A 21909-nucleotide genomic window follows, 5' to 3' on the forward strand; every position below is an offset into this window, starting at 1 on the left:
ATGTTTGGTGATTATCAGTCTCTCTATGATATGGAAAAAACACAATATTATCAGCAAACATTAATGCAAAGTTACTGTTTATGTTATAAATTGAGCAAAAATAAAAACATCATTGTGGTATGTGCAAAGGTTTGGACACCCTAACACCTCCTCTGGCAGATGTAGCCAGCTAAAAGTCTTTCAATTCTTGTATTTGGGATTTTTTTCCCCATTTTTTTTCTTGCAACAGGCTCCTAGTTCTGCAAAACAGTGCGATACATGCATCTGCATATATATATATATATATATATATATATATATATATATATATATATATATATATATATATATAAAATGTGTCAGATGTGTCCATCTGATCAGTTAAAAAATATGAAATTGATACTTTTTGTCCCTGTAAGTATACTGTATATTCAGATTATAGACAGTGAGGAGGCATCAAACTGAAGAACAGCATCAAATGGTCACTGAATGAAGACTCACACAGGTTCACAGGCTCCGTTATTTAAAAATGGCACCAGACTGACTCTTCCTACAGCTGCTCATCCACCCAAACTCAGCAAGAAGGACAGCGGTCACGGAGGAGGCTGAAACACAGCATCAGAGCTGTGATGGCAGATCTCTCTGGAAGGACAACAGTTCACAAGTCCGTGTCACACTGCAGCATAGCTGTAGGGAGCCTGTCTGTCACAGCAGTAGAAGACTGTATCAAAGATTTGGTGTTCTGATGAAGCCAGACTCAAACTCTTCAGTTGTAATTGAAAGTGCTACGTCTGGAAGGAAGCAGCTGCAGCTTATTAACCATTTAATACGCTCGTGGCTGTAAAGCGCCGGGGTGGCAGCTTCGAGTTTCACAGACACTCACTGGGACGATTTTATGGAAAGAGAGAGCGATGACCGAAGCCAACGAGGTCAGAACAACCTGTTGCAGAGAATCAAAAGACTTTATTTTTATATGTTGGTTTATAATGCATCATCGCTGTCACCTCAAAGCATATATATATCAGTCAGTGAGCAAAAGAACAAGAGTGTGGAGTCCTTGAATCTTATTAAAGAAATATGTGGAATGGCATGAAGATTGCTGTTTGAAATCCGTTTACAGATGCTCCCCATTCAACACACAGGAGGCTGAGCAAGTCTTAGAGGAAGAATGCTGAAGTTGGACTCACTGTCAAAGATGTGGTGCTGCAGATGTGATGAAGATGGAGAGTAGAAAGAGGAAGAGACTGCAAAAAAAAAACACAACATTACAGATGATTTGATGGGAGAGATTCTTCAAGTGGAATCCACTCCAAAAATATCTTTAAACCTGAAAACACTTTTCATTTTGGATAGTTTCAGATAGTTTTGTCATCAAAGCTCCTGATGACTTCTGCAATTCTGCAACATCTGATGAATTCTGCAGTGACTCATCTGTCTGGATTCGCAATTATCTTCAAAGAGAACGAGCGGCTTTAAAGCGAAGCCTTTGTTCGCTCTCGACTTCACTGAACTTCTGTGTATTTTAAAAAAGTGTCGTTCTGTCCCTTCTGATGAGTGCAATAAAGCTGAAAACCAGGGCTCCATGTCCAACTTCACAAGATATTAGATACATTTCTGTTAGATGGAGGCAGCATCAGATTCATAGATTAATAATCCATAAATCTGAATGAACTTTGAAATCAAAAAGAGTGTATAAAGTTCATAAAGTCACTAAGAGCCATAAGATACAATTGTTATTCATAGATTTTAGTGAAGCTCAGCTCTTAAAATGAAAAGTTCTAGTTTCAGCAAGTTTTGAGTGAAAGAATTTATATGATTAGCTGTAATTTACTTGTAAATGGAAAGTAAAATACACCTAAAAGACTCTAAATTGAGCTTTTAGTGCTAAGTGGAGCAGATTGTGTCGCATGCCTGTGAATTTTAGCCCATATTTATACTTAATTATGATGTCTTACAATTAGCAGCAGTAGGTTAAGGCTGGATGGACATTTCATTTTAATGAGACCATCAATCATTTCAAAAATTACCTCACAGAAATATCCAATGTTTTTTGCTCTTCTTCAAAGAGGAACATGTTATGCTCTTTTAAGACACTGCATTTTAATTATGATACGACTGAGTTGTGTGTAAGACGAGCTCTGAAACAGCACTAACTACTGCATTCAGATTCACCTCCATGACTCTTGATGGAGATTATTCTCCCGAGACAAGCATGTTTTCGTTCTTCCTGTCTGCGCTACAGCACATTGTGCACTACTGTAAGGTGTGAATGCTCAAAACATTACCTTCAATTACTGTCAATGCATGTTTTTGTCTGACACGTAACGGTAATATCATAGGTGACCAGGGACTAAAAGTATTAATCATTGTAAAAATGGTGAACTGAGGAGAAAGAAGGATTTAGATTGTTAAAGTGTAACCAGATGACTTTACAGAGTTTTAATATTGATTGATTATTATTGAAAAGTTACTTCTGAGCATAAAATGTCATTCTTCACCCTGAAGTAACAGCAATTTGAAAAAATAATCTTAACTCATGGCCCACTTACTAGCTTTTTCTGAAGCTTTCCGCTGATGGTCTTCACCCCAAAGATCAACTGCATCTCACGTTCAATCTTAACTCAAGGTCCACTTACTACCTTATTCTGGAGTTTTCGGGCATGTCTCTCAGTCTTTATCGTAAAGGCTGTAAGATCCAGATCTCAAGATTGGTCCTAATTCAAGATCCTCTGACCAGTTTTATCTGGAGCATCCTGCAGTGTTCATGATGAAGACCATGCGACATGGTTGAAAGTTCAGTCTTTCCTCTAAAGGTTACCTTTGCATCTCACAGTTATCATCCTGAAGAGATGTGATTAAAACCTCAATTGTCAATCAAGATCCAGCTAGTAGCTTATTCTGGAGCTTTCAAATGCATCTCATGGTCTTCATCACAAAGAGATACTTTTGTTAGCTCAACTGCATCTCGCTGCATCTTAACTTAAGGTCCACTTACGAGCTTTTTGCAGAGCTTTCAATTATGTCTCCTGCTTGTCATGCTGAATGCCACAAGATGTTGAACCAGATCTCACAGTCAATCTTAACTCAAGGTCCACTTACTATCTTATTCTGGAACTTTCAATCGTGTCTCTCAGTCTTAATTATAAAGGCTGTAAGATCCAGATCTTGAGGTCAGTCAAGACCAAGATTCAAGATCCTCTTACCAGCTTTTTCTGGAGCATCCTGCAATGTTCATGATGGAGACCTTGCAATGTGGTTGAAAGCTCAAGTCCATCTCTCAGTCTATCCTTCTCTGAAGCTTTCCACCTCGTTTCGTGCTGTTCATCATGAAGAGATGCGGATAAAAACTCAGTTGCATCTTACAGTTTATCTTAACTCAAGATCCACGCACTAGCTTTTTCTGGAGCTTTCAAATGCATCTCATGGTCTTCATCACAAAGCTCAACTTCATTTCACAGTCAGTCTTAAGGTCCACTCACTATCTTATTCTGGAGCTGTCAATTGTGTCTCTCGGTCCTTATCTTAAAGGCTGTGAGATCTGGATCTTGAGGTCAGTCTTAATTCAATAGCCCCTTACCAGCTTTTTCTGGAGCTACCCTGCAGTGTTCATGATGAGGACCATGTGATGTGGTTGAAAGCTCAACCCCATCTCACAGCCTAGCTTTTTTTCCCCCACCATATCTCACGCTCCTCATCACGAAGAGTGGCGGTTAAAAACTCAGTCGCATCTTACATCTCATTAGCTTCTTCTGGAGCTTTCAACTACATCGTACAATCTTCAGAGGATGGTGAGATGGAAATCTCCGATTGAAAGCTCAACTCCATCTAATGGTCATTCTTAACTCAAGGTCCACTTCCTATCTTTTTCTGGAGCTTTCAACATAAGATGCTCCAGATGGTGAAGACCATGAGATGCAGTTGAAAGGTTAAAAAAAGCTAATAAGGGATCCTTGAGTTCAGATTATTTGGTCAAACTGTTTACTGATTACATCTTGTAACACATTAACATGTAATGACTCATTTGTCACACACACTGCCTCCTTGTCTTTCTGTCTTTGCTGTTTGAGTGTTTCTTTTCCAAACTGGCAGCATTTTAACAAATGAACTGACTTTGAGACTCTATTTGAGCTTGTGTACAGTATATTAATTCCTTTCCTCTCTTTTGGAAATCACGTGCAGTCAAAGTCCTTGTCTCCCATTTGAGATACAAATGGGAGACAAGGACTCCCATTTGTGTGGCCAGCGCAAAGACAGTACAGTACAGTTTATAAAATCGTTGCACATAGAAACAGCTACACTGTTGTATTGTAAAACAGATGTTTCTTCAGTGGAAGCTGAAAGATTTATCATGTCTTAGCTGACATATCACCTCCAGGAGTGACTGACTTCTTTACACCTTTATGTGTATTATTTATGCTCATCTTCAATGATCTCCCCTGGGGAAATTCTCAGGTCAGTCAACATCTTGAATTTGTAATTGCTTTATAATTACAATCCATCCTGGCTGGATGTATAGAGATGACACTCACAGTTGAATGTCCTTCATTGGTTTTCATCTGGGTTTCAAAGTGAAATTGCTGCCTCTACTTGAAGATGAGTTGCTGGGTGCACATTTTATTTCGCAACGCTTTTACCTGTCAGATGTTGCTTGTTTTCTGTGATCGGGCTCTGAAATAGAAAGGGCCATCTTGGTGTGAGTGGATGTACCGTCGCTGCTCTGTGCGTTGTTTCAAGGTTGATGAGAAAACTGTCTAAGGGAAGACATCAGACATTAAATTAGACAGAACAATAACAGATGTCAGCAGCAGAAGACCTTCTTGATAACACAGTAAAGCAAAGTGTTGGGCTGTAATCTTAAGTAAGAACGACAGGAACTGGCCTGGACTTTTGGGACAAATGTTCTGAAATCACATTTTTGATTGTTTTCTATTCACGGCTGGAAGATGCAGGTTCCCTTGGTGACCCGCTGGCGTTTTAACGACAGTCTCCCACTCAGACACTGGCTGAATAACTCCGTGATTCTGTTTGGAGAAGTAATTACTAGTAGAGTGGCACACAATAGAGAGACTGAGGTGGAGTGTGTCTCTGTGTGGTATTTACATGTCAGACCCTACTCTGTGGGCAGCTGCAGATCATTATCCATGTTCAGATTTTAAAGGTTGCAAAAGGGCAAAAACGTGGAGCAGCTTTAGTGTGGCTGACTCATTTCATGGTTTTGTGACTGCAGAGGAGATTAAAGTTCCCGAGACATCATCAAACTCCTTTGTCCTCATTTTATTTAATGTCACAGCACATACTTGTATTCACAGAACGATTTACAGCGCTACAGCAAGGCAGACACAGAGAGACATGAAAATGGCTGACAGTTCCATGCTAGCACCAAACACTGCCCACACCTAATGACAAATATCCTGGAGTTAAATTTTAGTGCGTATGAAGAGTGAAGTGTGTGAGATTCTAGTACCCTGGCTGCATTATTAGCAACAATAACACAAATAAATATTCAACACATCAATCCTAATTAAAATGTAACATTCTTACAGTGTTTGCCTGTGTGGGCATTTGCAATGCAAAGTACAAAAATCACTTTACAGGTTGGACTATTCAAACATCACACTGTATTTTGTTTGATTGTGTGGGAAAAAAAAGCCCAGTCCAGAGTGAGACTCTGAGCCGACTGATAGGAGGGTTTGATGAAGTTGAGGAAGGTGTGCATAATAAAACTAAAACAGAGCTGCTCAGGTTCGTCTGCATCAGATGAGGCTACAGAAGTGTACTTGTTTTTCTGTCCTTATTGGGACCGTTTCTGGTATAAACACTGACCTTATTGGGACCAGTGGTCCTCATGGGGACCAAAGCCCGATCCTAATGCGGCAAAACATCATTTCCAAGGTTAGGGGTTAGGTGTGAATTGAGGTTAGGTTAAGGTCAAGGTTAGGGTTAGGCTGTACAAAATGAATCAATGAGTCATTGAGTCAATGCAAGGTCCTAACAAGGATAGCTGTGCAAATTTGTGTGTGTGTGTGTGTGTGTGTGTGTGTGTGTGTGTGTGTGTGTGTGTGTGTGTGTGTGTGTGTGTGTGTGTCTGGTTTGATGGATGACATTGATTTTGGGGGGATGACAGTCTAATCAGACAGGAACATGGCACCAAAGAAAATATGGCACACAAGGTCATAAAGGAGCATTCCCCATAGTATTAACAGAATAAATCACATGTTGATGTCTTTGTGTATCATGACCAAGCTGTGTGGTGCCTCCTCCACTCTCCTCCCTCTCAGAGCAAGAGTGAGAACGTTTTGGACAGAGTGAGACACTCTGACCAGAAGTTCCTTCAGTCCAGCTCTGTACTCCTGGCGGATCAGGCAGTAGAGCACCGGGTTGAGACAGCTGTTTGCATGAGCTAGACACACAGTCAGGGGGAAGGCGTAGGCCTGGGCGTTGTAGAAGGCTTTACTGAAGGGCACCAAGTCAAATTTGATCAATACCCCCCACAGGGTCAGGGCCTGGTTGGGCAGCCAGCAGATGAAAAAGGACAGGACTACAATGGTGACAGAGCGGGTGACTTTGGAGCGGCGGCGGTGGCGGCTCCTCTCATACTCTGACCTCTCTGTGACACCCCCACTGACCATGCTGCTTACAACACGCCGGCTCAGGATGAACCTCAGGAGGAGGAGGTAGCAAACGCTGATGACAATCAAAGGCACCACAAATCCCAGGAGGACTTTCTGTGTTTGATAGAGTCCGAGCAGGACTTGGGGATCCCAGTGGCCCGAATCGGAGTCAGAGAACCGCACGAGGCACAGCTCATCATCTGCAGACACCTGTAAACACAAAAACAACTGCATTAAAAATCATGTATCATAAGAAAAGCAAATCTGGAAGGGCAGTTCAGTTTTTGTTTTGAATTCAACAAACCTGGACTGTGGTGGAGTAGAAAGCATGAGGCAAAGTAGCCACCAGTGACACCACCCAAATGGCTAAACTGGCCCACTTGGTGCGAGCAGTGGCGATCCTAGGGCTGCCTGTCTTCAGAGAGGTGACCAGGGAGTGGTAGCGGGTCACACTCATGGCAGTGAGAAAAAAGACACTGGCGTACATGTTCAGGGTGGTGACAAAGCTCACAATTTTACACATGACCCAGCCAAAGGGCCAGCGGAAGTCCAGCACCGTGTCCACAGCCCAAAAGGGCAAGGTGAGGACAAACTGGAGGTCTGTCAGTGCCAGGCTCATCACGAAGCAGTCAATGGAAGAGTGTTGGTGGCCCCGACGGCGGGAATGAAGCAGGAAGAGTGCCAGGAGGTTACCCACAAGCCCCAGAACACACACCACCAGGTAGACCAGAGCGATGAGAACTCGCACCTGTCACACAACACAAACACATGAATAACATTTTCATTTACTGTGACTTGCTAAATATACACACACAATTAATCAAAGTAAAACATGCATAAAAGAACACCTACAAGCATTTCAGTATGTCAAGGTAGTTCATGCAAAAAGACTTAAACATCTATGGTGGTTTAAATAGACCTACTGCCAGATTTGCACCGTCTCCATGTAGATCCATAGAGGACTCCTTAGAGAGGATGTGAAGCCAGCAGTTCAGGGAAAGGTTAAAAGCAGCCAGGTTGGACGCTGCTCCTGTGGGGTTGACCAGTTTGGAGATCTCGCGTTCATCTTCCTCTCCTCCGCACACACTGACAGCGGTCAGAGATCCGGAGGTGCTGCTGTTGCTCTGCATGATTCTGCAGGAGGAAAAGGCGACTTACTTCTAAAACAAGTTCGGCAGCTTCACCTCCTCTTTTAGGTTAACTTCCAAATTGCGGGTGCGTAAACGTGGATGCAAAAATCCCCATCGTCCTCGTGCTGTATTTAATGTACAAAGTGTCAGCGGGAGATCAGAGTTGCATAATGTAGACAAGTAATAATTTCTCAACTTAAACGCGCCACTGCTCGCATTTTATTGTTTTTCCAAGGTGGGAAAAATAAAGTATCAAATATAAGCGCTGATTAATCCTTGACAGCCAACTTTGGAGCGTTCAGCACAAGTCTGACATGATGCAGCCGCCTCTTCTGTCAGTGATGCTGACAGCATCCAGAGTCTGGAGGCTTTTATACTCGCTGAGGCTCTCCTCCACCGCTTGGTGGCGCACTGCCTGGTGCGCACATGGAGGCTTAAATATACAGTGTTACTGTATACGTTTTAGGTGGGAATGATGCTTCACTAATTCATTAAAAGCAGAAAAAAGACACTAGCTCTCTGTTTCAATAATAATCTGATGTTTCCAAGAGCATTGAAAGGGTTTTTCCTCTGCGCAATACCTTATTATTTATGGCTGAACAAACAGGGAGGACTGTGTTATGTTGTAAGGTGGTAAAGAGTAGTTTAGAAGCCTTATACACTGCAAATATTCAGTGTAATCTGAGCTGCCTTGGCTCTTAGGTGAATGGAGAGTAGTCTTTCTTTTTAATGACTCCCAAACATACATGTTTTAGACAATTTTGGTGATGCAAACCATCGTTTACCATCCTAGTTCTGTAGTCACTCACTATGACAGTATTGGTATGCTGTATGCAAATTCATTGTTCTTTTTCTTCTCTTTGATGGAGCCAGTTAATCACACTTTCTGATGTTACATCTAAATATCACCTTTAATACTCCTGCAAATGTTGTGAAGGTAAACCCCTACAGGATGGTATTTTCAGAAAGGTTTCCTGAGCCTACAAGGGTTTGTTAATGCACATCTGAAATGATGCACATCAGAGGAATGATAAATTAGATTTCAAACAGCTTTCAGACTTTGTGAGGGAGCCAGCGAGAGTGAGAGAGAGATGTATATTTTTGATTTGCATTTCTCATAGGTCACTGTTGGTGTTCACACAATGCATCGCTGTGTTCAGCCATGTGTGCATGTCAGAGAAAAGAGATGACTACCAGAGAGGCGTTTTCTCAAGTCACCTCAACGGGTAAAAACTGGAATTGCTGAGACAGCCTGTAACTTACAACAGACAACAATTTGCACAAATCTTTCACCTGCACTTTTGAATTGCAGATATTTTTTTTTCCAACAGAATGTCCCTTAGATTAGCCCACAGCAATACCTCACCAGTCTTCTCTAAGCGACACTAAATAAGTTAATTTCTTCTCTAAAATTCATCAAGGTCCAGTCAAGACAGTTGAAGCCAGTTTATTCTCATTTCTGTGTTTTTTTCTGTCTAGTTTCATAAACAGTCAGGAACAAATTCAAATTAAAAAAGCAACAGTAATTTGCTGACAGTTTCCCTTCTTTTGTAGTGTTTAACCAATATTGAGTTGGCTGCAAATACAGATATAGTTATAGTCTGACCCTGAAGCTTGCTGTGAAGCCACTCATTTGCATTCTTTAGGAGCTTTTCAAGACACTTAAAGATGTCCTCTCTTATTTTCATCATTCTGTCTTCATATTTCAACGCACTACTGACCCTGAGTGTTTCTTTTCCTTTATTTCTCCTATTCTCCCGATGGAAGTAAAATATGTGAGTGTGAGTTAAAGGACACACACATGCTGTATTTGTCTGTGTGAAACGTATTTGTGTCACGATAATTGAATTTGAGATTATTATGAATGAGAGTGGCCTGGAGTGAACTGATAATAGCTTTTGCGTTTCATTGTGGTCCTTCCTAATCAGACAGTCTGAATCACTTAACTGTGAGCTCCATAAGCCTTACAGTTAGTTATTACATACAGTTCCATCAGGCTGCCCAAGGACGTTCAATGTGCTCTTTATTTGTCATTCTTTGGTGGAGAGAGCCTTTCTCAGACAGTGATTTGAATTCACACTCTGAATGGTTCCCTCCGCATTGCTGTAATGCATAAAATATCACAGTGGTGGAAGGCGGAGGGCGAATAAGATCCAATCAGTAACTGTGTCCTTGATTCAGAGAAGTGACACATGGGGTTGAACACATTATTCTTTTTATAAAGCTCTTCTTATAAGCAATGATGAGGGTGGGCAAACAAATTCGTGAGAGACGTTAGTTCTGGAGAGGCGGAAAAAATAAATAAATATCTCAAATATACTCTACAGTAGGTTCTGTCTAGAAATGTAGTATATTCAAGTTTATACATTGGTGTTACCATTTTCAAAGATGTGTGTTTTTTGTTTCACACAATGGGTATCCAATTTTTAGAAAAATGCCCCAAAAGTTACACAATTAAGCAAAAACATCATCAGTTTTAATATAATCATGAAGGCAGCAAGATGTGTCACCTCAACTTGTGATTTCTGCTTTTTGTCCCAAAAGTTCATGAAACCACAAATCGACAAACGAAGCTTGAAAGAAATCTCTTGTGGCCCGTTTCTGCTCAGATAGCAGCGCCTCTCCTCAACTCTGACGTGATTGATATTCTGGTTGAATGTCTACCTACATCTATAACTCTCTATCACACCACCGCAGCACACTGTAGCTTAAAGCAGCCTGATCAATAATTCATGTCATGAGACCCTGTGGGGATAATGTACCGACATTATTTGGATCAGGTTTGCTGAAATTATTCTGTTTTTCAATTGTAAAAGTTTGTTAACCTCCTACGTTCTCATAGCAGCTTGAACAGACAGTGTTAAATGTAAATGACACATATTCTAAATGCAGGGATGTTGGCAGGAGGACATAAGTACAGAAACCCAAAGTATTCAACTGAAATACTTTTTCTATACATTGTTCTTTCTCATTTACTTGAATGAGAAAGTGTGTCCAAACTTTGACTGGTACTGTAGCTACGAGCATAACTGTAGACTTGTTTGCCTGTCAAATTTAATCCAAAAATGATCAGAATCATCCTTTAAAAACCCCAAAATGTGTAATACTGTAATTGTAGAGTAAGATCAGTGTCCTCAATGACAGATAAAGCTGCAACCTTTGTACTGTTGTTCAGTAAAATCTAACCGAGTACAACATGACAAGAGCATCTTAAATGACTGTCCTGAGCTGAGATCACCTTATTACAATGAGCAGAGGCTGCTTGAATATCGGCGGCTCAAAAATGAATCCACCTCAATGTTGCCCTCATTCTTTTGGCTGGCAAGACATTGAGCTAATAAAATATAGTACACTACAAGTACTGTAGAGAATATGAGCCGATGTTGACTCTCTTGCTTTGTGTTTTGACATACAAATTTTCTCTGAGATTTACAGCGGAGATCCTGAGAATAGGATCCCGTAGATAAGCTTTCTAGTGATGTATTATGAACGGGGACAGAGATGAGGATGAAAACAGTGGATGTTATTCTTCAGTACAGAATTGGGGGACAGCACATTATGTGAAGCTCTGTACCAGCGAACTAGAGACAAGAATAACCCGTGTTGCTGTTTTAATAGATACACTCCCTGTAACAGAGGACAGTTTCAGTCATTATCCTTCAAATGCATTCAATGACAATTGGTTTTGCAGCATTTTCCTTTGAACCCGCTAGAAAAAGGCACTTCACATCAGCCAGTAATAACTGTATATGTTCACAAATATTATAACAACAAAGACCTTTGCTGCAAAATTGAGACATGATATCCAACTGTTCAAGTCCACTTGACCATATTGACCATATTGACCAAGTCATTTTTTGTGTTTCATATTTTGCTTCATTATTTTTAGGATGCAAATTTCTTCCAAATAGGACACATGGACTCATGAAAGAAAAACTTCAGGTGCTTCCAAAAATCACCGGCAAAAATGTTTTTATTGTGTTGTGCTTTGTCAGCATCACTCTGAACTGTTACAAAATGCATCATAAATCATTCTTGATAAGGATTTTCAACACATACATTTAAAGTAAATAATAAAATACAGCAGTGACTATACATGTGTACTGTTTTACAGATCATACCGCGTACAACATTACAATACATGATCTGCCAGGTCCCTGAGGCTCAGTTTTTCCAAAGCAGCATGAAAAATTACGTCTGTGTGGATGACCTCCTCACCGACCTCCGTCTGAGTGAGTGAACGTCAGTTAGAAAAATCTTTTCACTAGCTGTTTGTGTGGTGGAGCGGATACACTCCTCAACACCTCATTCGGTCTCTGCAGTGAGAAACAGACGCTGAAAAAAGCAAAGTGCTCATTTGGATGCTGCACTTGCAAGCAAGCCTGCACTCTGTGGTGTGTCTTTGCTCCTGGGGCTATGAGGAGATCAGTGATCGTCCCGGTGCCTGGGATCCTGGTGGTGGGAATGTGGGAAATCTGCAGTGGGGAGATCTGTCTGGGCCCAGAGCTTCTCCGTCAGGCTGCACAGGGCCTCAAAGCCCCTGGAGACAGAGAAGACAGGAAGAAGAGGAGGAGGAGGGACGTCTTGCGCTTCATCCATTGACTGCAGGGAGCGGGACGGCACTGAGGGGCAGTGATGTGGAGGAGAGGCATCAGTGTATGTTTGTGAGAGAGAGTAAGTGTGTGTGAGTGTGTGTGTGTGTGTGTGTATGCGTGCATCTACGGACCTTTGGTCTTTGTGTACTCTCCCTGGCTGAGTTGACTGTAAGGGTCTGGCTGAAGAGATGAGGAAATGAGCAGAGAAAAGGAGAGGAGCAGAACCTGGACATAAACACAGACAGCAGGACAAAAACAAGCCAAGAGCAGAAAACAGAGGGCAGAAAGCCAGATGGGAAATGACCGAGATTACAGGGGAAAAGAAGAAAGGGAGTTATTAGGCACAGCCAATTGACAACAAAAGATGAGAGCAGGTGCTTTCAAACGTTCGACTCAATTCAAATCTCAGAGATAAACACAGCAGTAGTCAACAGAGGAACGCGGGCAATCGTTTTTAATGATGTGGTTTCGCACCGTAGTGTCTATTACTGCATATGTCATTCAGTTGTTGCAAATTATGTTGTGTTTGCAAATGCATGAAATGTTGTGTTGTGTTCTCACCAGGATGCAGGTCCCTCTTTGTGTTGTTTTGCTGTAGCTGTTAGGAAGGAGAGCTTGTAGCTGGCTCAGCTGCTCCAACAGAGTGCTGCAATGCAAATATGGACAGGAAGATGAAAGAGACTGTAAAGTTTTCTCAAGAGAGGCCACAGGTTCCTTGAAACACAGGCATTCATTCTCAGCGTATGTAGTATTCTCGTACGTGGCCTCTTCCCACGTTTTGTGTCAGCTCACTGCAGCACTCTGCTTGCGTCAGGAACAAAGCGGCTTAATGAGATGACAGGATGACAGGCTTTGTATTCTGGTAATTTTATACTCAGCCTCCTCAGCCCTGATTTTGTGACAACATCAGATTTTTGAAACAAAGAAAGTTTTCTTAACCAAGTTGGCAGCAACTCAAGAGGGAGGGGCCAGGGGGCAAAATCGATATGGATCAATGAAACACTGACAGACGTAACCCAACGCACAACAAAAGGCACAAAAGAGAGAGTGAGATATGACTCATGCAAACAGTTTAGCCACATAAAAACAAATCCAAGTGTGAGATGAAACTGTAACTTGAGGCACCACTTTAAAGGGTATCTGCTTGGTTTTATTTCCTGTGTTTTAGAAGATGCCTACAGTGGAGTCCATACCAGGAAACTGAAGATTAAACAAGTGAAGTTAAATTTGTGGTAACATTCAATGACTCCAGCCTCCCAAATGTGATGAATTGATTATTTCTAAACCTTTAAAAAATATTCAGTAGATTAATCGATAATGGGAATAAATATCAGTTGCAGCCTCATCTAAGGACTCACTTGTTGGTCTCCTCCAATTGGTGGATCTTTCTCTGCAGCTGGAGGTTGTGAGCACTACATGCAGACATCCTGAAGACAGAGACAGCATGAAAGAGGGTAAATAATGACAGAATGGGGGGAAAAGGGTATCAAATAGTACTGTGTTATGATGATGTATTGTTCTCTCCTCTGTTTCTCTCTTTCCCAATAACCCGTCCTCTGAGTGTTATCTCGACCCTATTCTGTCATCCAGTGACTCCACCCCATGCCCTCTTTCTTCTTCTGCTGTCTCCCTTGTTTCTGCTGTGAGTCACCTTCTATTATGGCCCCTCCAACTGAGCTCAGCGATGACTGATAATGATATCCTGTTGATACGCTCGGCTGGCAGCCGGCTTAATTACCAACAAACGCTGACTCTGCCCAGAGGGAGTGACAGTCTCACCTGCATCATGAAACTTTTTTTACCCACAGGCAACACAGCTCAAGCTTGAATGAGATGTCGATGGCGCACTGTTAAATATTGAAAAATCTCATTTGATAATTATAGATTTAAGAACTACGGGTGTACGTAGGTAGGATTTTGAACTCCCACTGTAAGCACAACATTAATTTTACATTAATTTTTGACAGTACAGCGACACACACTCTTCCTAGCTTCAAAATACAATTAAAATTCATCTTTATTGATTCACAGAGGCAGATTTTACCATTAGGCAAGGTAGGCACCTGCCTGGGGCCGCCAACTAAAAGGGCCATAAATAGCTACAGATTTATTATGATGATAAGATATGAAAAATATTGAATTATGTTATTATTCTAACTCATCGTTCCATGAAATAACTTACAAATGGCTCCCAAAGCACTTAAAAAATATGCAACTGTACACTTCCACTTCTACTTCAGAGGAAAACATTGTGTAGTTTATTTACCTGACAGATAAATGTTACTGGTTATGCTGCAGATTCAGATTCTACTCACAAAATATGACAAATAAAATATGATGCATTATTATTGATTAAACAATCTAGCATTATATAAGAGTTAAAATAGAGTTGAACAGACATTAAGTACATAGTGCTGATAATGTCTCTCTTTCAATCCTCACTTTTAAGTCAGAATTTGAATGCAGGACATTTACAGTATTTTTACTGTGCAGTATTAATAGTTTTACTTGAGAAAAAAGTTTTTAGTACTTCTTCTACCACTGCCAATGCCAACATTTCCAGTTAGAGAAAGGGTACAAATAAAGCAAGACAGTATTTGCCTGGGGGCCCCAAATCACTAAATCTGCCCCTGTTGATTCAGGTGGAAAATATTATGCTTTCTTGGGTTGTAGATTACCGCACACCATCTTTGGACCCCCTGCTCTCTCCTCTCCCTTTGTTCTTCTCTCTATACCTCTGATTTCAGATTCAGCTGTGGTCCACAGCACCTCTGCACATCCTCAGACGACTCCTCTATACTCAGACAAATCAACGATGGCAAGTTTTATAAAAGGCCATTGGTGCAAAGAGAACCATCTGAAATTCAACATCAGTGAGATCAAACTATCCTTCACATCGGGGTACTTATGAATAAAAAAACTTGTAGGTCTGACAAAACAGAGGAATTTAGGGGAACTGCTGCACCGTCCTCTTGGAGGAGGCTCAAGTCTTTCATTGTACGAATCAAACTGTACGAGCTCCAGCTCTCTGTATTGTTTGCGGAGGAGTGATGGGGCGGAAGAGCCAACGTGGGGGAGGCAGGCAGGATTAGCAAATTTGGTGACAAAGGCTGGCTGCACTGTAAGACTGATTCTGTACAGCCTGGAGATAGAAGAGAGGAGGAGGAGGAGGACTAAACTGAGCTCCATCTTGGCAAAGCCCCCTGCCCCTCTATTGTGAGATGCTGCATCTACACAGCATCTTCAGTGTCCGTTTTATCCCCCCAAGCTGCAACACAGAGCGGTTTAGTTGCCCTTTTGCGCATCTGGCTATCTCACTACAGTATGTTTTCTGTCTGACTGACCACAGATCAGACAGAGCAGCTGGACTGTTAATGTAAAATATTCTAATTGTTCTGGTAAACCTTCACATCCTAATCCTTTTTATGTGGCACTGCTTACCTATTTTTCTCATATGTAGCAGTATAATATGTATTTAACCCGGCCCTTGACTGAAACATCGTCTTTATGTTAGTCTGTATGCATGTGAGGTCACAGTCTACAATATGTTCTGATAAAGATAATTACAGTGTGCATTGAGCACCTCCCTCTGGAGTTTTAGGTGATGTGGACAGTAATGCTAAAATCCAAATCTATTCTGTTATATACACAACACTTTTATTCTGTAAGCAGATAAGAAAGTATCTGATTTTTACTAAGCGTGTGTACACTACATGCATGATTATTTGTACATAGGGAGTGTACGGCACGTTAACTGTTAATTTAATTATTGTTTACGTGGCTAAAATGGCCATGTTTGTGCTATAATTTTTTTTTTTCAGCTGTATATTTCTACTTTATATGTTCTCGACTGAAAATGTTTGTTTCCCCCCCCATTAACTCTCAGTATGATGGAATCTGAATGAACAACACTATTGGAGAAATAGATAAAAACATGCAAGGTCTTGGTGTTTTGATGTTGGCAACATCAGTGCAAAGCGTCTGTTCTGACACTGAATCCCCCAGATATTGTTGTCCAGCTCTGTGAAGCCTTTTTCTCTTACAAAAAGTTTTGAGTTTCTGTAAGAGTGTCTTTGTTTGGACAGCCTTGACAGCTACCGCCGTCCTCACCATGCTCTGCTCTTTATCTTTTTATTACAAATAAAGTTGATTATGACAAAGCAAACTCGTTATAAATGACTGCAGATAAAAGTTTAATTTTCTAGGCCAAGGCATGCAGAGATAATGTCATGCTGAGTGAAGACACTGAGTGCAGCTCCTACCTTCCCTCCAGACTATCAACATATTCCCTCTTCTTTTTCCGACTTTCTTGAGCCGAGTGCTTGTTGCGGATTTTCCGCCGGATCTTCTTCAGAACCCTCTCTTCAGACTTGTCAGGGAGATGAAACACATGGGAGGATAGGGACAAAAAGAATGTGGAAGAAAAGGGTAAGTGAGAGGAAACTGGGTTGGGGAGGGCAGGCATCTGGCAGAGGTTGTGTACTGGGGATACAGATTTAGATTTAGATGTATTCATGAGTGTGTGTGTGTGTGTGTAGAGGCTTCTGTCCTACATATGTGTAAGTGTGTGTCTTGCTCATGTACCTTGGATAGGGGAAGTTTGGTGGACAAGTTTACTCCTTCTTTAGCCAGAAGTTTCTTCTCATCCTCATCAAGTACAAGCTCCTGCAGGGAATGCTGGGGGACTCGCTGCGCCTGTGACCAGATGGACAGAATATTCCAGTTTGTATAATTTTTTGAGCATTTAAAAGTAGCTCTAAGAGTAGGACAGGTCACCACAAGGTCTCTGATCTCCAGGAAAATGATGCAGAGAGGGCATTGGACTGTACAATTAGCTCAAATTGTATTTATTCAGAAAACTAAGACTGAGTTATTTTTATTTAATATCCCCATTGGTTAGAAAGCTTGACACAATTTCAGTCTTTCACTGACATATTCAACTTTTCTCTCTCCTTACTTTCTGTCCCAGGTTGGACAGCAGCAGGTCTTTCACTGTGACAGTCTGACTGGACGACAGCGGGGAGCTTTGGTTCATAGTGAGGTAGTGCGCAATTCCCAACTGCTCTTGGGGGTCACTATACTCCAGGCCTGTGCATTGAACAAGTAAAACCAGTCAAACAGCAGGCGATGATTCACAAAATTGCCAGCATGTGCCATTCAAAGAAAATACAAAATGTTTAGGCTCCTGCCCGTGTTTTCAATTGACCTCTGTGACAGCGGCGCCCCACTGTCTTTAACAAAACGTTCCACGAATGTGTGTCACTCTGTCTCCGTGGATAGCTTTCTGTTGTTGCAGATCTGGTTTAAACTGTCAATTTGACAATATTTTCAGCAATGAGGGGTCAAGAATGAGGCAGTGTGAAAAAGGGACCATTATTCAAAAAAAGTGAAAAGACAATTTCCTCACGTGATAAACAACAATTGCAAAACCTTTCATCCTTTGCAAAGGGTCAGAAATTGGAAAACCAATGTGTTTGCTCTTTGAAAGGCCCCTTGATGCTAAGAGCTTCAGTCAATAGCTTTCATTATTCTGCAACAGAAGGTACAAATGGATAAATCTCATACCAAAGGCTTTATTTTGTAACTTGGCTGTCCCCTGCCCTGGTTCACCTAATTCTTCTAGTTTTGTGCATCATAACATGACATTTCTCCTTGCTGTTAAAACAGCAGATGGCTGCATAAAATCAGCTGCGACTACTCTGCAGCTGCAACTTTCACAGATGTTTATTGCTAGTATAGAATGCCAGACTTTTATAGTACATCATAACTTTCCATTTTAAATCTACTCTCACCGAGATCAATGGAAACATCAGATGTCATTTCATTTGCGAGCTTGCCAGGTGGTTGCTCCAGAGGTGGAGGCTGAGGGAGTGACTGTGTGTCAAAGGCTGGAAAAGGCTTGCAGGAGGGTGGGTGAGGGCTTTTTGTGGGATCTGTCAGGGGGTCTTCGTGGATGCCGCTGTCAGTGGTGCAGGGTGACCACAGGGGGGACGCCGGGGCTGAGGAGGAGTCGCTCCCACCGAGCAGGGCGTCCAGGAAGTCATCAGCACCACTCCGCTCAGGGCTCAAGGTCTGAGGAGGAGGGTATGTGTACGTCATGAAAACATCACTGCTGGATTGACTGACTTAATCAGATCATCATATGTCCCCACACGAGCACAGGCAAGAACATAAACACACTGGCTATTCAATTCCTTGAGCTCATCTGACCATGACTTATTGTCTCATTCATGGTTACAGCTTGCAGCCATAAAGGAGAACATGATGAAACTGTAAGTGAGCTCCTATATTTCCTAAACTTCAGCTCAGTAACACATGACCCTTATTCAGAATACAGATCACACTCAGCAGTCAGATTTTCATGAGCTTCATTGAATTTGTGGTTGTGATTATGCTGTCCCCCGAGAGACTCTATTCAGGAGTGAACTATGCAGAATGACCACCATACTCACATCATGAATGGTAGTAGTCCACGGTTGGTTGCTGTGGCAACTAGTGGTTTCATCTGTGTTCCTGAGCAGAAGGTCAATGAGGTCCATCCCACCATGCACCTGTAATGAAGAACTACTCTGCCTGATGTGTTCAAAATCTAGGTGTTTTTCCAGCCTGTGTGCTTGTTTTTAAAGAAAATGAAAAATATCTTCAGTTTGGTGTAGCAAACTCAGTCCTACGCTTGCCTTTTACAAAGACTGAAGCCTCGTTATATCAATACACATCAACTTTTTCCCTCTTTAAAGACACAGTTGTTGTTTTTCTTTAAGGTAGCACCCAGGGATCCGATTCCAAACGTCTTACCTTATCAGTAGTCAGCGTCATAATTCCAACTTTAAAACAGAAGCTGATGAAATGTCCGTGAAACTATGAGGCAGGAGTAAAAACACACAACCAGATCAATATGTTTGTCTGTGGCTCGGACGTGTAGGAGGAACGTCTGAGTCTGTTTCAAGGGACAAAGTTGAGATGCCATATGACAGAAGTGCATTCCCCAACCCAGCTGATCGCCGTCCAATCCGATGTTGAGCAGACAGCTGAGAGAGCCAATAGGCACAAAAGGAAGGCTGACTGACAGATGAATTAGTCAAAGTTGCTCTCAGGTAGCTTAGAGTGACCTTTGATGTCATTGTGATAAGCCAGGATTGATTCCCTTTGTGGTTTCACATTCATTTTTTGTTGAACAGGGTTGATTTAGATGTCATTTTTATTGCTTTCAAGGTGGACAGAGTCGCATTTTAACTTCATCTGTCAATGTCAGAAGAAAGCTCAAGTTTATTTGAAGTGACTTTTGCCTGATCCGTCATTCAGGATGATACAAATAAAAATTTGCTGCCCCTTTCTCAACTTATCACTTCATTTATGCTTGAAATCAAACCGATTACATATAATTCACGATTATTATGAATATCAATAAGTGAACGTCCATTTTTCTTTATACTTCACTCAGTCCCCTATTACTGTGGTTCATAACCTAAGGACCTGGACCCCCACAAAGGGTCTCGAGATGGTAAACAGGGGAAAAAAAACATATTTGTGCTACACAAAATTATGTTTATTTTAAGCCATGCTGGCGGGGCAGCCTGTCTATTGGTTAGTCTGTCAGTCGGTCGGTTGGTCTACCACTTAGGTCCAGTCTGAAATGTCTTAGCAACTATTAGATGGATTGCGAGGTTTGATACAGAGATTCCTGGTACCCAGAGGATGAAGTGTTTCCTCACCAATAGGTTGACATTTTTGGTCATCATCTGGTCAAAATTTTTATCTGCTCAAAATAATGGTTTATGACTAAATACCTGCAAAATTAATGACATTTCCATCAGTCTCAGCTGTACTTTGTGTTTTGGGCTGAGATGGCGAACTCAACATGTTAGCTTTGTGTCATTGTGAGCATGTTAGCATACTGACATTAGCATTTAGCTCAAAGCACAGTTGTGCCAAAGGACAACCTGAGTCTCTAGTGTGGCTGTAGACTTAGTTTCAGATTTTCCTCTAATCTTTAATGTTTTTCTAGTCAGTTATTGGCTATAGTTGGTTATAGTGAGTCTACCAAAGTTTTTCAAAACTCACTCACTCTAAATTCAACTCTGATTTTATCAAAATCGGTCAGCATGTACTATTTTGTTTCGCCTTTGAGCAGTTGCTAAAGTTATCATCATTTCTTATCTTTACTGCCATAATAAGGAGCATCTGATTCGTGCTATTTCTAAGCATACACACCATAAAGTAAAGAATTATGTAACATGTTCTCAGAGCAATAACATAACAGGAACATGCACACTTGCAAAGACATATTATCACAGTGTAGAAGAGAATTATACAACTCCTCAGTTCAGACAAGTAGAATCAACTGTATGTCTACTAGTTTCCAGAATGAATATCAGTACTATCCTTCCATCACTGCCTCTACTTCAAAGCATTGTTACACCACAGAGAGACTGAGCCTCATACATCTGATCGCTCAAATAATTGAAAGCCATTTTCTTTTCTCTTCAGATGATTGCTTTTGACATTTTTACCTTGATTAGACAGTTCAAAGCAGACAAAGAAGTTGTATATTTTCTTTTGATTGATTTTTTCAAGGAAGTTTTTCTTACCTTTACTAAACTGTTCCAAAGTTTTGAAGTGGGGAGAGACAGAAAGAAAATGAAACAACTTATGCCACAAACGTCCCTGACCAGATTCAACCCTGGTGTACAGCTAACACCACACAGAGAAAGTCATTTTATGCAAAACAATTTTGACAGGATGGAGCGCTTACCCATTTCTTTCTCATCTTTTCTGATATTGTGTCACATTGTGTGAATAAATCAAACTCTTTGAAGCGGTTTTTGATTTCAACAGTTTGTGGAGCTGCACACATACATTTTACAGCTCATGTGGAATTTCAGAGGGTCTTTACAGAATGACTATACAATTTAGGAGAGTCTTTACAGAATGACTATACAATTTAGGAGTTTGTTAAGTTCAGAAATCCGAGGTTATTTATTATATGTCAGGAAAACGTTCATGTTTATTAAAATGTGTGAGTCATCGTTTCACTGATTAATTCAGGGCCAGCTCTCATGGATTCATTGCTATTTTATGAAATAAAAATGATTCATACTGTATGAACCCTTTCTGATAACTATCCTCTCGTCTGTTGAGTACTTGCTTCTTAAGTGTATTTGTTGTATTAAGATCCACTCCTCTGGAGCCCAGTATTATCAGTACTGTAATAAGCCTAATTGCTCTGCTATCTTTATTGTTGTTCTATCTTAAGATTAGAGAGTTTCAAAGTACATGCAGATATTATGTAAAACCAGGACATTTTATACACATCTCTGAATACCAAGAATAGGCTGCGGCTCAGCATAGATAACTGCAGTGTTATTACATATGATATCATACCGGAATGCAATATCATTTTATGTTTGGGATGAAGGCGAGGGACTTTCCTGCAAGTAATCTACAAAATAACATGAAATTTACCATGAAATCATAGTCAAGCAGCTGAATTCCCCTTATATGATGTTATTACACATGGACATATATGTATGAGTGTGACTCAAATCCAACTAAAAAGGTCTCACAGTTCATATAGTCTCATTTCTTGGACCAGGA

The 21909-nt window shown here is 41.0% G+C and overlaps 2 protein-coding genes across 2 annotated transcripts; both read right to left on the minus strand.

Moving 5' to 3' along the window:
• Positions 1-5245: 5245 nt before the first annotated feature.
• Positions 5246-8049, minus strand: LOC137194056 (relaxin-3 receptor 1-like). Its single transcript, XM_067605583.1, has 3 exons — positions 7514-8049; positions 6895-7338; positions 5246-6800 (listed from the first exon to the last, which is right to left on the minus strand). Exons 1-3 carry the CDS (start codon positions 7718-7720, stop codon positions 6189-6191), a joined length of 1263 nt encoding a protein of 420 aa, XP_067461684.1. The 5' UTR covers positions 7721-8049; the 3' UTR covers positions 5246-6188.
• Positions 8050-11682: 3633 nt separating this feature from the next.
• Positions 11683-20622, minus strand: LOC137194057 (cyclic AMP-responsive element-binding protein 3-like protein 3-A). Its single transcript, XM_067605584.1, has 10 exons — positions 19111-20622; positions 18768-18866; positions 18108-18387; positions 17273-17403; positions 16900-17010; positions 16578-16684; positions 13674-13742; positions 12877-12961; positions 12447-12540; positions 11683-12342 (listed from the first exon to the last, which is right to left on the minus strand). The coding sequence occupies exons 1-10, from the start codon at positions 19129-19131 to the stop codon at positions 12146-12148; spliced, it is 1194 nt and encodes a 397-aa protein (XP_067461685.1). The 5' UTR covers positions 19132-20622; the 3' UTR covers positions 11683-12145.
• Positions 20623-21909: the final 1287 nt, after the last annotated feature.

Source organism: Thunnus thynnus, chromosome 12 (genome assembly GCF_963924715.1).
Source record: "Thunnus thynnus chromosome 12, fThuThy2.1, whole genome shotgun sequence".
Lineage (NCBI taxonomy): Eukaryota > Metazoa > Chordata > Actinopteri > Scombriformes > Scombridae > Thunnus > Thunnus thynnus.

What these genes read in the sequence shown, in the direction of transcription:
- LOC137194056 (XM_067605583.1), bottom strand. Translation starts at nt 7,720, where the DNA reads ATGCAGAGCAACAGCAGCACCTCCGGATCTCTGACCGCTGTCAGTGTG. An exon ending in GAGACGGTGCAAATCTGGCA is followed by an intron (nt 7,339 to 7,513) that starts GTAGGTCTATTT and finishes GTTGTGTGACAG; the next exon opens with GTGCGAGTTCTCATCGCTCT. An exon ending in TCTACTCCACCACAGTCCAG is followed by an intron (nt 6,801 to 6,894) that starts GTTTGTTGAATT and finishes TTGTGTTTACAG; the next exon opens with GTGTCTGCAGATGATGAGCT.
- LOC137194057 (XM_067605584.1), bottom strand. Translation starts at nt 19,131, where the DNA reads ATGACGCTGACTACTGATAAG. An exon ending in TGATGTTTCCATTGATCTCG is followed by an intron (nt 17,404 to 18,107) that starts GTGAGAGTAGAT and finishes TTCAATGCACAG; the next exon opens with GCCTGGAGTATAGTGACCCC. An exon ending in GTTGATAGTCTGGAGGGAAG is followed by an intron (nt 13,743 to 16,577) that starts GTAGGAGCTGCA and finishes CTCTGTCTTCAG; the next exon opens with GATGTCTGCATGTAGTGCTC.